Source organism: Oncorhynchus mykiss, chromosome 27, assembly GCF_013265735.2.
Source record: "Oncorhynchus mykiss isolate Arlee chromosome 27, USDA_OmykA_1.1, whole genome shotgun sequence".
Classification (NCBI taxonomy): domain Eukaryota; kingdom Metazoa; phylum Chordata; class Actinopteri; order Salmoniformes; family Salmonidae; genus Oncorhynchus; species Oncorhynchus mykiss.
Window position 1 is genome coordinate 25,936,176 of NC_048591.1, and position 16,135 is coordinate 25,952,310.

Consider the following 16,135-nt stretch of genomic DNA (forward strand, 5'->3'; position numbering starts at 1 on the left):
AATTAAATTATTGCACACGCGCACTTCAAAGAATTAGGCGTTCCCTAACTGAAATATGCAGATAATGTTAGAACGCGCCAATTAGGATCTAGCCCATCTCGTTGTTTGTACTGCCCACTATGACTCATTTGTTCCAGTTTGAAACGACAGGCTGTGGTCTATCTTAGTTTAGTTGTAAAAATCTTTGCTACTACTGTAAATCCCACTTATTCTTCTGTGGGTTTTGTGGCAGACTACAACCCAAAAATGTGTATTACCGCCACCAACTGGACAGGGTTGAAAAAAACAAAGTAAACCTCATTCTCTTCCACCCTTGTTAGGCATTCCAAAGACGTGGCTTCATGGTTCCCATCACAATTGCAAAAGGTCACATTTTCAACACTTTTAAAACACATGATAACAGTATTTTCCACAACTTGAACATCTCGGCTTCTCCCTTCAGCAAAAACTTTCAAATGTCCAAAAGCTTTACAATAATCACACTGCATTGGTCTTGGGACAAATGCTCTGACTCTGTAGTTTATATTTCACAACTGCACTTGAGTAGGAAGAGACTCCGTTTAAAAAAACTAAAGAACATATACAGATATATATACATATATATATATATATATATATATATATATATATATATATATATATATATATATATATATATATATACACAGTGGGGCAAAAAACGTATTTAGTCAGCCACCAATTGTGCAAGTTCTCCCACTTAAAAAGATGAGAGACGCCTGTAATTTTCATCATAGGTACACTTCAACTACGACAGACAAAATGAGAAGAAAAAAATCCAGAAAATCACATTGTAGGATTTTTTATTAATTTATTTGCAAATGATGGTGGAAAATAAGTATTTGGTCAATAACAAAAGTTTATCTCAATACTTTGTTATATACATTTGTTGGCAATGACAGAGGTCAAACGTTTTCTGTAAGTCTTCACAAGGTTTTCACACACTGTTGCTGGTATTTTGGCCCATTCCTCCATGCAGATCTCCTCTAGAGCAGTGATGTTTTGGGGCTGTTGCTGGGCAACACGGACTTTCAACTCCCTCCAAAGATTTTCTATTGGGTTGAGATCTGGAGACTGGCTAGGCCACTCCAGGACCTTGAAATGTTTGTTATGAAGCCACTCCTTCGTTGCCCGGGCAGTGTGTTTGGGATCATTGTCATGCTGAAAGACCCAGCCACGTTTCATCTTCAATGCCCTTGCTGATGGAAGGAGGTTTTCACTCAAAATCTCACGATACATGGCCCCATTCATTCTTTCCTTTACACGGATCAGTCGTCCTGGTCCGTTTGCAGAAAAACAGCCCCAAAGCATGATGTTTCCACCCCCATGCTTCACAGTAGGTATGGTTCTTTGGATGCAACTCAGCATTCTTTGTCCTCCAAACACGACGAGTTGAGTTTTTATCAAAAAGTTATATTTTGGTTTCATCTGACCATATGACATTCTCCCAATCTTCTTCTGGATCATCCAAATGCTCTCTAGCAAACTTCCGATGGGCCTGGACATGTACTGGCTTAAGCAGGGGGACACGTCTGGCACTGCAGGATTTGAGTCCCTGGCGGCGTAGTGTGTTACTGATGGTAGGCTTTCTTACTTTGGTCCCAGCTCTCTGCAGGTCATTCACTAGGTCCCCCCGTGTGGTTCTGGTATTTTTGCTCATCGTTGTTGTGATAATTTTGACCCCACGGGGTGAGATCTTGCGTGGAGCCCCAGATCGAGGGAGATTATCAGTGGTCTTGTATGTCTTCCATTTCCTAATAATTGCTCCCACAGTTGATTTCTTCAAACCAAGCTGCTTACCTATTGCAGATTCAGTCTTCCCAGCCTGGTGCAGGTCTACAATTTTGTTTCTGGTGTCCTTTGACAGATCTTTGGTCTTGACCATAGTGGAGTTTGGAGTGTGACTGTTTGAGGTTGTGGACAGGTGTCTTTTATACTGATAACAAGTTCAAACAGGTGCCATTAAATACAGGTAACGAGTGGAGGACAGAGGAGCCTCTTAAAGAAGAAGTTACAGGTCTGTGAGAGCCAGAAATCTTGCTTGTTTGTAGGTGACCAAATACTTATTTTCCACCATAATTTGCTAATAAATTCATTAACAATCCTACAATGTGATTTTCCAATTTTTTTTTTTCTCATTTTGTCTGTCATAGTTGAAGTGTACCTATGATGAAAATTACGGGCCTCTCTCATATTTTTAAGTGGGAGAACTTGCACAATTGGTGGCTGACTAAATTATTTTTTGCCCCACTGTATATATATGTGTGTACAGGACCAGTCAAAAGTTTGGACACACCTACTCATTCAAGGGTTTTTCTGTATTTTTTACTATTTTTTACGATATAGAATAATAGTGAAGACATCAAAACTATACAATAACACATATGGAATCATGTAGTAACCAAAATGTTTTTAGACAAATCAAAATATATTTTATATTTTGCATTCTTCAAAGTAGCCACCCTTTGCTTTGATCACAGCTTTGCACACATGGCATTCTCTCAACCAGCTTCATGAGGTAGTCACCTGGACTGCATCCACTTTTCCCAGAACCTTCTTCACCATCCTCGTGACTTCAAAACAGTTTCTCAAATGAACATCGTTATCCAAAAAAGTACTCCGACAAGCAATGATTCATCAGCCTCATTTTCCACAACAATTTGAGCCCTTTTTGTTCCATTCTTGGACTTCACTGTTGTCCACTCATCTTTCTCACTAACTGTACTTGATGGGCTTTCAGCCTCAAACAACACTTCTGCTTCCGCAATCTCTGAACACCCTCCCCACTGGCTGGATGGGTATTGAATAAGAAACAAAAAAAACATTGCGGCAAAGGAGGAAAACATCATACAAAACACAAATTTAAACTAACAAAACCCATCCCACTTCTTCAATCACAGTCCAATCCAAAATACATCCCAACACAGGCTCAGGGGGAACATTCATCGACAGGATTTCTTGCATGGCCTCGGCTGTGAAATCATGAAGGGCCCAAAAAACAATTTTCCAATTTTCTTCTCCGTAGCATTTCACTATCCCTCGTTTGATGAGAAACATTCACTGGTTGTTGTGGTTGTTCTATTACCATTGTTCCTTCCAATCTTCACACCTCCTCCAGATAGAAGACACGCTGGACGCTCCTTACCCTTGCCACCTCATTCTCCTAACAGAGCACTCCAGGAATTCAGGCGCAACCCCTGCAATTGCAACATTTCACTTCATCCGGCATACCATACTCTTCCCTTCTGCACACACTTGACACATGACCAAATATTTTACTTTTATGACACTGAAGGGGCTGGTGTGCACATAAGCTCTTGAATCCTAGCTTTATATGAGAAGGGATAGACTCTTCATCAAATAACACTAGCATGGATGAAGTTAATTTCTTTTCTCCATCCTCCAATCCTCTTGAGGTGAAAGACCTTAATGATAATCTATGACCTCATGCTGTTGCATTGATTGCTGAGCGCTAATGACATTTTAGATATGTTACTCTGTGTCACTGGTAGTCAATTAGAGAGGGAGACCATGCTAATTACTCACACTACTGATAAGGCGTTTTGTTGCCCTCCATAAACTTTTCCCAGACCTGCAATTGTGTGCATCTGTTATATTAAGCAAACCTACGTTTACTACCACCACCCTGGAGACAGAGGCATTCATGTTTCTGAGATTTTGTACTAGCACCATTCTGAAACTATGAGACTGACCTAAGTTGCACAGTATTCTTAGAGTAATTCATTGGGACAGGATCCATAAGAGAGCAAAAAGCATTTTCCTCTAATGGAAGTTTTTTCAGCTCTCTCATAGGCTCATAGCCACAGCCTGAGAAAGGGCACAGAAAATGTATGATGTAAATATAGGACGCTCAGTATTACTGTGTATGATGATGACAAGAGGGGCTTCAACTGTTCCCAATGAGGAGACGTGTGTGTTAGTCAATGTGTTATCCAACAGCATGGTAGTCTTGGCTCCAGGTTTCTCTCACGTTGTTGGTGAAATCCTGTGGCAGAGGGTAACAACATGGTTGTCCCATATCTGTTATCTGGTGTCTGTCTATCCTACCAGTCATCCTGAGAGAGCACACCTGGCTGGGGCTGTAACCAGCATGATAAACACCAACAGACCGACTACCAACTGGGTTTCAGGGAGGAGTCAAAATCATCAACCCTCTTGTGCTGTGAAAATGGATGGGAATGATTTTATGTTTTGACTTCAATAGCCTTTTAGCCTTTACCTTAGTGTCTCCAGCTCTATGCCCTACTCTCATATGTATGACTGAGACAGACCTAAAAGGACACTTGAAAAGTACATGCTTGAAATCCTGATTCACAAGAGTATTATTGAAGCAGCTGCACAAAAACAACTATCTGTGTACATTGATGATGGCTCTTTGTGATGATGATTAGGCATACCATTTATGTAATGCAGAAAAACAGGGATACTCAGGGTCACTGCCTGTTTTTCTCACGGTTTTCCTGCAAGTATGAACATGCAGCTGCAAGTCAAAAGTGCTGCAGGACCAGGTGGGTGTCAGAGGGAATCCTTGGGACGTTCACCCCATTAAAGTTGATGTGTAAAACGGTTAAGATAAGGGTTAATGGTGCTTTCAAGACAACTGGGAACTCGGGGGAAAAAAACAAAATTGAATCATGACGTCAGTTATCTTCAGGTCGGAAAGTCAGCGCTCTAGAAATATTTTCCAACTTGGAATTCTGAGTTTTATGATCGTTTTCCCAGTCGGAACTCGTTTTTTTTCCTCAGATTTCCCAGTTGTTTTGAACTCACGGAAGTCGGAAATTTCCCAATTACCAGCTCCCAGTTGTTTTAAACACGGCATAAGGTTGGGTTAGGTAAGGGTTATGATCGAAGCTCGTTTTTTCCTGAGTTCGCAGTGGTTTTGAAGGCAGTGAGGTCAGAAGTCTGAGATTTCCGATTTCCCAGTTGTTCTGAACGCAGCATTAGGGTACGGAGAGACATACCAAGGATCCTTCTCTGGGACCCCCAGCCAGTGTGTATATAGGAGAGAGTTTAGATTAAAGTTTATAGTGTTCTCAAACCTTGTTCTCTTAATCCTTTACACATTACACTGAAGTTTTAAGAAGTACTTTAGATGCTTGTGAGCCTGAGGACACCTACTTCTGCTTCCGGAACATCTTGCAGACCACCTGAACTACATTTAGCATCATCTGCTGGATGCTGGTCAACTATACTGAACAAAAATGTAAACGCAACATTCAACAATTGTGTGGAAGACACATTTCAGTTGAAGGCATTCAGCCGTACAACTGACTAGGTATCCCCCTTTCCCTAACACAACTAGCATGATGAGGCAGCATGGCTAGCTAATGAGCTACAGTGTATTACATACAGTATATTACATCCCAGGGTATGCTACACAATCAATAGAAGCCATCATTTGTGATACTGGGTCCTTGCAAAGCAATTTATCGAGATGTAGAACACCATTAAGTTCCTCTTAAGTTATGATTGTTATAGATTCTAGTTTTGGAAACAGAAAACTGTATGGAGATCAAATGTTTCATTGATGAGAAAATGTGCAGAATGTCAGCCAAAATCTATCTCGCGCCATCTTCTCCCACTGCCGGCCACTGGGCTTCTTCTCACCAACATATTTCAGATCCGGTGAAATATCTATCTCATTGTTCTGTGGTAATAGTGTACGAGTGGCCAACACACAAACAATGGTAAGAGTCCACCATCTACTGGTAATTATGAGAATTGCATCCACAAGGGGTGGGCCAAAGGTTACCAAGACTCAGGTCCTACTACTGTAAAAACACAACAGCATTCTGGACAAAAATACTAAAGAAATCTGCATTAAATCAGTCAATTCCATTAGTACTGCTTGAGGAAATATGAAAGCAGAACCAACCCAGAACACATAAAAAGCTATTGCAAGCTCTGCTGTTAGCTCTGGCTCTGCAGGTGCTCCATAGAATTGGGACGGGCACTGCTCACCATGGAAGTGTTCACAGGAGGCAACTCTCTCAGGAAAAGTAGAGAATAAGGAGGTCTACAGGTGCAGTTTTGTGAGATATGGATTAACACTTCAAAGAGGAGAACATACAGCTTGAAAATGAGCAATGAGAAGACCACTGGTGGCCAAATAATCATTTGGCCACCAGTGGTCTTCTCATTGCTCATTTTCAAGCTGTATGTTCTCCTCTTTAAAGTGTTAATCCAGGCAGACCTACAACTGCTCTTCAATTTGTTTCGACCTACAGGACCAAAGTAAACAGTTAGGGTATGATGATCCGAATTGTATTATTAATATGTACTTGTAGACCATGAAAACTGAATCTGAAAGCAAACCATATCGTATTATCCAAAACAGTCCGAAAATTAACAGTAGAACAATAATTTAATGAGGCTAGGTAGTATGGTAACGCAAGACTAGCATGTTTGTGACTATATAGCCAGAGACATATAGAGAGAGACCTGTATATACAGTAGCTCTGCCTACAGCCAACACAATCTTGACCTCAGAGTTAATAAAAGTTCATGGTCAATTATAGAGGATAAGGAGGGCAGTGGAGTGGATAGTCACACACTTGTCGTAACGATGGTCAGTAATCCCACAGCGTTGTGATTCCAGAACTGATGACTAAGTGCATTGGGTCATCATTGAAAAAGAAAAGAGGCATACAAGTATCACTGTGCTTACGTATAAGATCAAATATTATATAATCAAACGTAATCAAATACAAAATGCCAGTGTGACAGATTGTCAGACCCAGATTCAAGGCAGGTGTCTTCCAATCCCTTTCCTTACAACGACCAAAACATTATGAATAGTACATAGTGACTCAACTCAAAGCAAAACAGAAAATATTCTAATATTCCAATTTTTCTTAAAACATTCAAATATTTGTATGTATTTCACCAGGTAAGCCAGTTGAGAACAAGTTCTCGTTTACAACTGCGACCTGGCTAAGATAAAGCGAAGCAGTGCGGCAAAAAACAATAACACATGGAATAAACAAATGTACAGTCAATAACACAATAGAAAGTCTATGCAGTGTGTACAAATAAAGTGAGATTAGGGAGGTAAGGCAATAAATACACCGTAGTGGCAAAATAATTACACTTTCGCAAATAAACACTGGAGTGATAGATGTGCAGAAAAGGAATGAGCAAGTAGAGATACTGAGGTGCAAAGGAGCAAAAAATATATAGAAATAAATCAAATAGATAACAATATGGGGATGAGGTAGTTGGATGGGCTATGTACAGGTGCAACAATCTGTAAGCTGAACTGATAGCTGATGTTTAAAGTTAGTGAGGGAGATATGAGTCTCCAGCTTCAGCGATTTTTGCAATTTGTTCCAGTCATTGGCAGCAGAGAACTGGAAGTAAAGGCGGCCAACGGAGGAATTGTCTTTGGAGGTGACCAGTGAAATATACCTGCTGGAGCGTGTGCAATGGGTGGGTGCTGCTATGGTGACCAGTGAGCTGAGATAAGGTGGGGCTTTACCTAGCAAAGACTTATAGATGACCTGGAGCCAGTGGGTTTGGCAACGAATATGAAGCGATGGCCTTCCAACGAGAGCATACAGGTCGCAGTGGTGAGTAGTATATGGGGCTTTGGTGACAAAACGGATGGCACTGTGATAGACTGCATCCAATTTGCTGTGTAGATTGTTGGGGGCTATTTTGTAAATTACATCGCCTAAGTCAAGGATCGGTAGGATATACAGTTTTACGAGGGTATGTTTGGCAGCATGAGTGAAGGATGCTTTGTTGTCGATTCTAGATTTAAGTTTGGATTGGAGATGCTTAATATGAGTCTGGAACTGTCCAGAGTAGTGATGCTAAGTGGGCGGGCAGGTGCGGGCAGCGATCGGTTGAAAAGCATGCATTTAGTTTTACTAGCGTTTAAGAGCAGTTGGAGGCCACGGAAGGAGTTGTATGGTGTTGAAGCTCGTCTGGAGATTAGTTAACAGTGTCCAAAGAAGGGCCAGAAGTATACAGAATGGTGTCGTTTGCGTAGAGGTGGTTCAGAGAATCACCAGCCGCAAGAGCGACATCATTGATGTATTCAGAGAAAATAATCGGCCTGAGAATTGAACCCTGTGGCACCGCCAGACTGCCAGAGGTCCGGACAACAGACCCTCGGATTTGACATACTGAACTCTATTTGAGAAGTAGTTGGTGAACCAGGCGAGGCGGTCATTTGAGAAACCAAGGCTGTTGAGTCTGCCGATAAGGATGCAGTTGACAGAGTCGAAAGCCTTGGCCAGGTCGGTGAATACAGCCACACAGTATTGTCTTTTGAGGATGCCGATTATGATATCGTTTAGGACCTTGAGCGTGGCTGAGGTGCACCCATGACCAGCTCGGAAACCAGATTGATTGCATAGCAGAGAAGGTACGGTACGATTCAAAATGGTCGGCTTTCGAAGACCTTAAAAAGTCAGGGTAGGATAGATATAGGTCTGTAACAGTTTGGGTCTAGAGTGTCTCTCCCTTTGAAGAGGGGGATGACTGTGGCAGCTTTCCAATCTTTGGGGGATCTCAGATGATACGAATGAGAGGTTGAACAGGCTAGTAATAGGGGTTGCAACAATTGCGGCAGATCATTTTAGAAAGAGAGGGTCCAGATTGTCTAGCCCAGCTGATTTGTAGGGGTCCAGATTTTGCAGCTCTTTCAGAACATCAGCTTTCTGGATTTGGGTGAAGGAGAAATGGGGAGGCTTGGGCAAGTTGCTGTGGGGGGCGCAGAGCTGTTGACCGGGGTAGGGGTAGCCAGGTGGAAAGCAAGGCCAGCCGTAGAAAAATGCTTATTGAAATTCTCAATAATAGTGGATTTATCAGTGGTGACAGTGTTTCCTAGCCTCAGTGCAGTGGGCAGCTGGGAGGAGGTGCTCTTATTCTCAATGGATCTTACAGTGTCCCAGAACTTTTTGGAGTTTGTGCTACAGGATGCAAAGTTCTGTTTTAAAAAGCTAGCCTTTGCTTTCCTAACTGCCTGTGTATATTGGTTCCTAACTTCCAGGAAAAGTTGCATATCGCGGGGGCTATTCGATGCTAATGCAGTATGCCACAGGATGTTTTTGTGCTGGTCAAGGGCAGTCAGGTCTGAAGTGAACCAAGGGCTATATCTGTTCCTGGTTCCATTTTTTTTTAATTGGGCATGCTTATTTAAGATGGTGAGGAAAGCACTTTTAAAGAATAACCAGGCATCCTCTAGTGACGGAATGAGGTCAATATCTTTCCAGGATACCCGGGCCAGATTAGAAAGGCCTGCTCGCACTCCTACTGCATATAATTAACTTTTGAATCAACATCTTGTATTTGTGTATCCATTCTGTTGATTGATGTATTTGTGGAGTCTTATAGTACATTCAAGAATTAAAGGCATACAATCATCAATTCAATACCATTTAAATTAAAAACAACTACAGTCTTACAATTGTATTTATTACCTTGATGTTAAATCTACTAATCCTCCTGCGGCTTGTAGCTTAGTGTATAATGCATTTTCATACATATTTTGAAATTTAACTAGGCAAGTCAGTTCAGAACAAATTATTATTTACAATTACAGCCTAGGAACAGTGGGTTAATAGCGTTATTCAGGGGCAGAACAACAGATGTTTACCTTGTCAGCTCGGGGATTCGATCTAGCAACCTTTCGGTTACTGCCCCAACGCTCCAACCACTAGGCTACCTGCCACCAAATATCCCTATGAAGGACATTTCATTCCAAAATTCACTTTTTTAGTTTTTTGAAATAAATAACCAGTTTCAAGGTAGAGTTCAGTATATCAATAGGCTATCCGAAGTCAATATACATTAATTGGTTAAAAGTGTATATAGCAAGGATCAAAAGGCTGATAAAAGGTTGAGAAGAATGAGTTCCTGAATTGTTGAGGTTCCCAGAAGTCACACTTTCCTTCTTCACCAGCAAAATGCAGCAGTTATACTGTTCAACAGCATGTGAACAGATTTGGGTTTCTAGGCAAGGTGGGAAGGTTTTAGGACCCACAGGTCCAGACAGAGACCCCAGAGGTTGTGGCCTGTCTGTCTGAGCTATTCTACACAGAGATGGAACCCTCTCTGAAGTTGGTCTTCCCTATGAGAACATTGAGTAGTGTGGCTCTCCCCTCTCGGGTCTCCTTCTGTGCCTCTTTTATGATGTCATCCAGCTTGTCCTCGTCCTCGCGACCAATGAGGGTACCCTTGCCTCCATAACCATCTGCAACTATGTGGTAATCTAGGGAAGGGGAGAACAGAGACAGCATGTTGGATGTGTAACATGACATCCAAAGACATGGGCTAACAGAGACCTTGCATGTGTGAGTATAGGCACTAGAGATCCCCAGTATGGTGGCACTGGGGGTACAGTAGGCCAACATATAAAGACCTGTGAAGGCCAGGCCACAGGCCACGTTGCTGCCCAGGATGGGAACCTGCTCCCTGGAGATCTGGCTCCAACAGGCATCGTTCCCCACCAGAGCAATTACTGGCGTCTGGGAGAGAGAGGGACAAAGCAGATTAACTGGTCTGAATGCATGATTAGTTAGTTGATAAGTTGGTCTGAATGGTGAAGTGGTTATTACTGTACCTTGTGTCTGGTAAAAGTGTCAAATTCTGCAACACTGTATCCCAGGGATCCATCGCCATAGATAATCCACACCTCAATGAGAACCTTAGTCAGCTAAACTCAGCCAAAAATGGTGTTTCACAACATGAACAAACCGAAAAACCCCTATAAAACAGTGACGGATAAGGCCTGCTTGGTATTCTACTGTACCTCTGACTCAGGCCGACACAGCTTGGCTCCCAGAGCAAACCCTCCTCCAACACCAAGGGTTCCAAATGCTCCTGTTAGAATGACCAACCACATCAGGTAGTGGTGGTGGATGATTACATCCATTAAGATATCATCCATTTAATAAACAAGTCCTATTTGTTTTATTGTACATGTTAATACCCATCTTACTCAAGTGACCACAATCCTATAACACATTTCCAAAAATATTGTCTATTTGTATTTAACACTGTCCACTGAGGATCTTGACCTGGATCCAGCCAGCGGAGTGGGCCCCTTGGTCTCATGATGTATGCAGCACTGCCCACAAAGTCGCCCCCATCCGCCACTATGATGCTGTCGTCAGCCATCAACTCATCCACACGGTGCAGGACACTCAGGGGGTTCAGGTGGCAGTCCGTCTTCTCATCAGCCTTCCCCCTGCACAGAAAACACACAGAGCAAAACACACTTTCACAGGGAACTAATACAACATGTACTGTTTGTGTTTGGTGCACTAGATGTACTGATTCATTTGCATGAAGGTTATTGGCTATGTATAAAAAGAAAAAACACAAAAAAAACAGTTGGCTTTCTGCCCAACTGGCTAAATAAATTGTGTACCGATTAGCCTTCTCTTTGGTGACTTCTCCTGCTTTGAGCCTCTGTGGCCAGTCCTCGGGACATTTGTGGCCCATGAGGCCTTTGGAGAGACGGAGTAGGAAGGAGCCTGCATCTCCTAAAAGACAAATGGAAATTTTTGTCTCCGCAAGATTAAATAGCCAAACAGGAAGTGGCAGCGTTTTGTGAAAGCAAATAAGACTGATTGGACAATTCAGACAACAGTACCAACCCTGAATGGCAACATTGGGCTTCCAGAACATGTCAGAGTTCTTCAGAAGTTGAGTCTTATCTCTGTTGACAGCAATGATCTTGCTGCGCCTGTTCAGCACTCTGCCGTAGCTTAATCGGAAGTCACATACAGTTCCTGCAACACATACCACCATTGTGAGACAGCCTCAAAGACAACAGAAATTGATGAAATGATTGTGGGGGCTGTCTTGTTAGACTTCAGTGCAGCTATTGACATTATTGATCATAGTCTGCTGCTGGAAAAACGTATGTGTTATGGCTTTACACCCCCTGCTATAATGTGGATAAAGAGTTACTTGTCTAACAGAACACAGAGGGTGTTCTTTAATGGAAGCCTCTCAAATATAATTCAGTTAGAATCAGGAATAGGGGAGCTGTTTATGCCCCTTGCTTTTTTACTAACAACATGCCACTGACTGAGTAAAGCCAGAGTGTCTATGGATGACTCAACACTATACACGTCAGCTACAACAGCGACTGCAATGACTGAAACACTCAACAAAGAACTGCAGTTAGTTTCAGAGTGGGTGGGAAGGAATATGTTAGCCCTAAATATTTCTAAAACTAAAATCATTGTATTTGGAACAAAACACTCACTAAACCTTGACTAAATATTGTCATAAATAATGTGGAAATTGAGCAAGTTGAGATGACTAAACTGCTTGGAGTACACCTGGATTGCAAACTGTCATGGTCAAAACATATTGATGCAGTAGTAGCTAAGATGGGGAGAAGTCTGTCTATAATAAAGCGATGCTCTGCCTCCTTAACAACACTATCAACAAGGCAGGTCCTGCAGGCCCTAGTCTTGTCGCACCTGGACTACTGTTCAGGCGTGTGGTCAGGTGCCACAAAAAAGGATCTAGGAAAATTGCAATTGGCTTAGAACAGGGCAGCACTGCTGGCCCTTGGATGTACACAGAGCTAATATAATTAATATGCATGTCAATCTCTCCAGGCTGAAAGTGGAGGAGATTGACTTCATCACTACTTTTATTTATGAGAGGTATTAACATATTGAATGCACTGAGCTGTCTGTCTAAACTACTGGCACACAGCTCGGACACCCAACGATACCCCACCAGAGGTCTCTGCACAGTCCCCAAGTCCAGAACAGACTATGGGAGGCACACAGTACTACATAGAGCTATGGCTACATGGAACTCTATTCCACATCAAGTAACTGACGAAAGTAGGAATAAAAAAAACACTTTATGGAACAGCTAGGACTGTGAAGCAACACAAACATTGGCACAGACACATGCATACACACGATACATACACACCATAAATACACATGGATTTAGTACTCTAGATATGTGGTAGTGGTGGAGTAGGGGCCTGAGGGAACAGTGTGTTGTGAAATCTGTTAATGTATCATTTTTCAAATTGCATAAACTGCCTTAATTTTGCTGAACACCAGGAAGAGTAGCTGCTGCTTTGGTAGCGGCTAATGGGGATCCATTATAAACACAAATACAAACAACTGTATGGAGACAAGATTTACAGATGGCAGTTTGTGTCTCACCTGCTAACAGCACAAGGTCTGCGTCCATTAGGGCATATTTCCTGTTCTGTCTGATGTGCAAGGGACTGTTCCTACCCAGCATGCCACGGGACATTCCCCCCAGAAAGCAAGGGATACCCAGGGACTCCAGGGCTACCCTGTAACAGGAAAAAATATATGGATTTGCATTGAATGGACCAGAAGTCTGAAGATGTGTAATATAAAATGTGGTTGTTGAAATACCTGATGTCGTCTGTAGGTGTTGGAGGTAGGGTTGCCTGGCTCCCCAGTAGGATAACAGGCTTCTTGGCTCTGCTCACCAGCTCTATACACTTTTGTACCTGGTGTCAGATCACTAGAGGTTGAGCCACAAGGGTTACATAAAAAACATGCATTCATGTCTATTGGAAATCTGTAACTGGCTAGTACGAACTGACGGCTTCTACCAAATTAAGCCTTTCTCACTGTTGTTAGAGAATGACTGAGGGTTAGAGTTAGTCTTGCCTGATCGTCTGTGGCCTGAGGGATGTGCACAGGGAGAGGTGAAACATCTCTGGTTTCCCAGGCCCCAGCAAACAAGTTCTTTAGGTGATTGTGGAGGTACCTTATGGAAAAACATATACCGTATCTGTTACTTTCACAAATCACTAGGGATGTGCGAAAGCATGGACCAGCACGATCCTGCTGATCACTTACCAAGTGACAACTTTCCCCATTAGTCCCTTGGGAGGGTTTTTCACTCCGAACTCTTTGGACACCAGGTGGAAGGGGTAGAGTGTGTCAATGGGGAACTCTATGAACACAGGTCCTGGAGTTCCAGACTGGGCGATGGCCAGGGCCTTCCTCATCGTGGGGACGATCTCCCTCACACTCCTCACCGAGGCGCAGAACTTACACAGCGGCTTGAACAGGGACATCTGGTCAATGTCCTGCAGCGCTCCTCTACCCTGCACAACAACAGTTCACAAAGAGGTCAAACCTCCACAATGGATAGGGATAATCAATATGTATTGTGCTCACCCACAGTCACACAACTCTACAGTGCAGGATTATGGTCATTGTTGAGTCTGACTTGCTATTGCAGCGCAGCCTTAGTGTTAACGTTAGGACTAGGGTACCCCCATGCTGCTACACCAGTAAAAGGCCTGACTTTCACCTGAAGTAGTGTTGCAGCAGCTCCCCCTATGAGAAGCAGTGGAGACTCGGCCATCTGAGCGTTCTTCACTGCTGTGACTGTGTTAGTCAGGCCTGGGCCAGCAGTCACTGCAGCTACACCTACAGTGCCTGTTGGAGGGAGAATCAATGACAGTGTCAATGCTACAGTATGAACACATGAGTAGACTACAGTGTCCTAAGCAAATTAAACCAGTTCCGAACGGTTTAGGTGGACATGGACAACTGTAATGCAAGGTATTTGTGATATTATAGTAGGTAATGTACGGTACTACTTTACCTGAGAGCCTAGCTACAGCATCAGCTGCAAAGACGGCAGTAGCCTCATGCCTGGTGTCCACGATGCGGATGCCCAGCTTCTCGCAGGCCACCAAGATGGGCGAGATGTGCCCCCCCACCAGGGTGAAGACAAACTTAACCTCATGGGCACGCAGAACCTCTGCCACACTCTCCCCACCATGGCGAGGGCTCTGAGTCTCAGTCTGGGGGAAGAATTAGAGGACTCAGGTAAAGGACTGAACAGGCAGGTCTCAAATCAGGGTCAAGGACAGGGTATAATTTCATTTAAATAACTGCAAAGTTCTGTCGGAAACTAGAAAAGGCCTATTGGTTATCTATATATCGCTATCTTGTATTTAGAAATGAACTGCATATTGTCCTTGTAGACCTAATGCTCCTTATGTAGCCTATTGTATAACTTCTGAAGAACCTGCACTGTGTCGTCATGGCCTTTGTGTTACATAGCCACAAGGCAGTTCAAAGTTCTCTCACATACAGTAAGTAGGGTTACCTTTCACCTACTAGATGAGTAACTGAGTCTTATGTTGGTTCACTTAGGCTAGGTGAAGAAGCAAGTGAGTAAAATAACACTGTAGTGGGTATGAACAAGGTGTTTTGCTTCTGAGAATACCAGGCTGCATGTGAGTTTCACAGTTGAGACAGCAAGTGAGCAGGCCGACACCAAATTAGAATGAAACATTGTTTACACAGAAGTGACTTACCTTATGAAGAAACAACTGATACAGTAAACCAAGTTTATACGCTACAAATACTAGTCCTCCGAATGTAAAACCAACAGAGCACCCCAGCGCGATGGCAATCTCCATTTCCATGCGAAATGTGTCAAAATACTGAAGCGAGTCCTAAAATAAAGCAGTATCCGTTTTGTGGATCGAATAGCTCTCCAGTTTAGGCTGCTGTTCACCCAATGCACAACCTAGTAGCAGTACAATTTATAAACAGGCATTTCACATGCACAATTTACTGGGCTACTGTGCAAGAAACGCTTGGAAAACCAGACTCCACCCGTTCGTGCAATGAAACTAACCATCGAATTTCAAATTTAAATGACCGATGATCGCTATTGATGAAATGTCAAACGCAAATGTCGCAAAATGACAATTCACAGTCAATAACGCAATGGTCCGCAACTACCGGAATCGTGGATAAGAACAGCGAGGAAGACGCGAAGCGAGAGGGATAACTGGGCCCGAAATCTGTCCTCTCCAGCAGGTGGCGGTTTCTATTATTTTTCGCTCACCAAGAGTTTTTGAATGTAGGTCAATGAGTGTCGAATTTCGTAGTAAAAAAATGCATGGCTTATTTGATCAAATATAAGTTCCGTAATGATATGGTTGTTAATAGTGTCTGCATATAAGTAGGACATGTGACATCCCAGCAACTTTGAGAAAAAAACACTTTATATCGGAGTTGTGCCAGGTCATAACTAGTTACCACAGCCACAAAGTCATAAAGCACGCCCATTTCTACAATGTATCTTCTTA

The 16,135-nt window shown here is 42.8% G+C and overlaps 1 protein-coding gene across 4 annotated transcripts; it reads right to left on the reverse strand.

Annotated features, from left to right (window-relative positions):
* Nucleotides 1-9,412: 9,412 nt before the first annotated feature.
* Nucleotides 9,413-16,031, reverse strand: LOC110507865 (2-hydroxyacyl-CoA lyase 2). Of its 4 annotated transcripts, XR_002471198.2 has the most exons (15): nucleotides 15,353-16,028; nucleotides 14,632-14,833; nucleotides 14,335-14,462; nucleotides 13,875-14,125; nucleotides 13,683-13,782; nucleotides 13,422-13,519; nucleotides 13,200-13,336; nucleotides 11,652-11,786; nucleotides 11,423-11,537; nucleotides 11,070-11,239; nucleotides 10,802-10,872; nucleotides 10,613-10,705; nucleotides 10,412-10,517; nucleotides 9,956-10,261; nucleotides 9,413-9,924 (listed from the first exon to the last, which is right to left on the reverse strand). XR_002471198.2 is itself a non-coding variant. In XM_021588243.2 (14 exons), the coding sequence occupies exons 1-14, from the start codon at nucleotides 15,461-15,463 to the stop codon at nucleotides 10,083-10,085; spliced, it is 1,875 nt and encodes a 624-aa protein (XP_021443918.1). In that variant the 5' UTR covers nucleotides 15,464-16,028; the 3' UTR covers nucleotides 9,413-10,082. The 4 variants fall into 4 exon arrangements, 2 of the variants coding, with proteins under 2 accessions (XP_021443918.1, XP_021443917.1); XM_021588243.2 differs by having other exon boundaries at nucleotides 9,413-10,261; nucleotides 10,613-10,684; XM_021588242.2 differs by having other exon boundaries at nucleotides 9,413-10,261.
* Nucleotides 16,032-16,135: the final 104 nt, after the last annotated feature.

Coding starts and splice junctions, on each gene's coding strand:
- LOC110507865 (XM_021588242.2), bottom strand. CDS start 15,463: ATGGAAATGGAGATTGCCATCGCGCTGGGGTGCTCTGTTGGTTTTACA. Junction 14,834..15,352: donor ATCAGTTGTTTCTTCATAAG/GTAAGTCACTTC, acceptor TTCTTCCCCCAG/ACTGAGACTCAGAGCCCTCG. Junction 13,520..13,682: donor CTCAGGCCACAGACGATCAG/GCAAGACTAACT, acceptor ATCTGACACCAG/GTACAAAAGTGTATAGAGCT.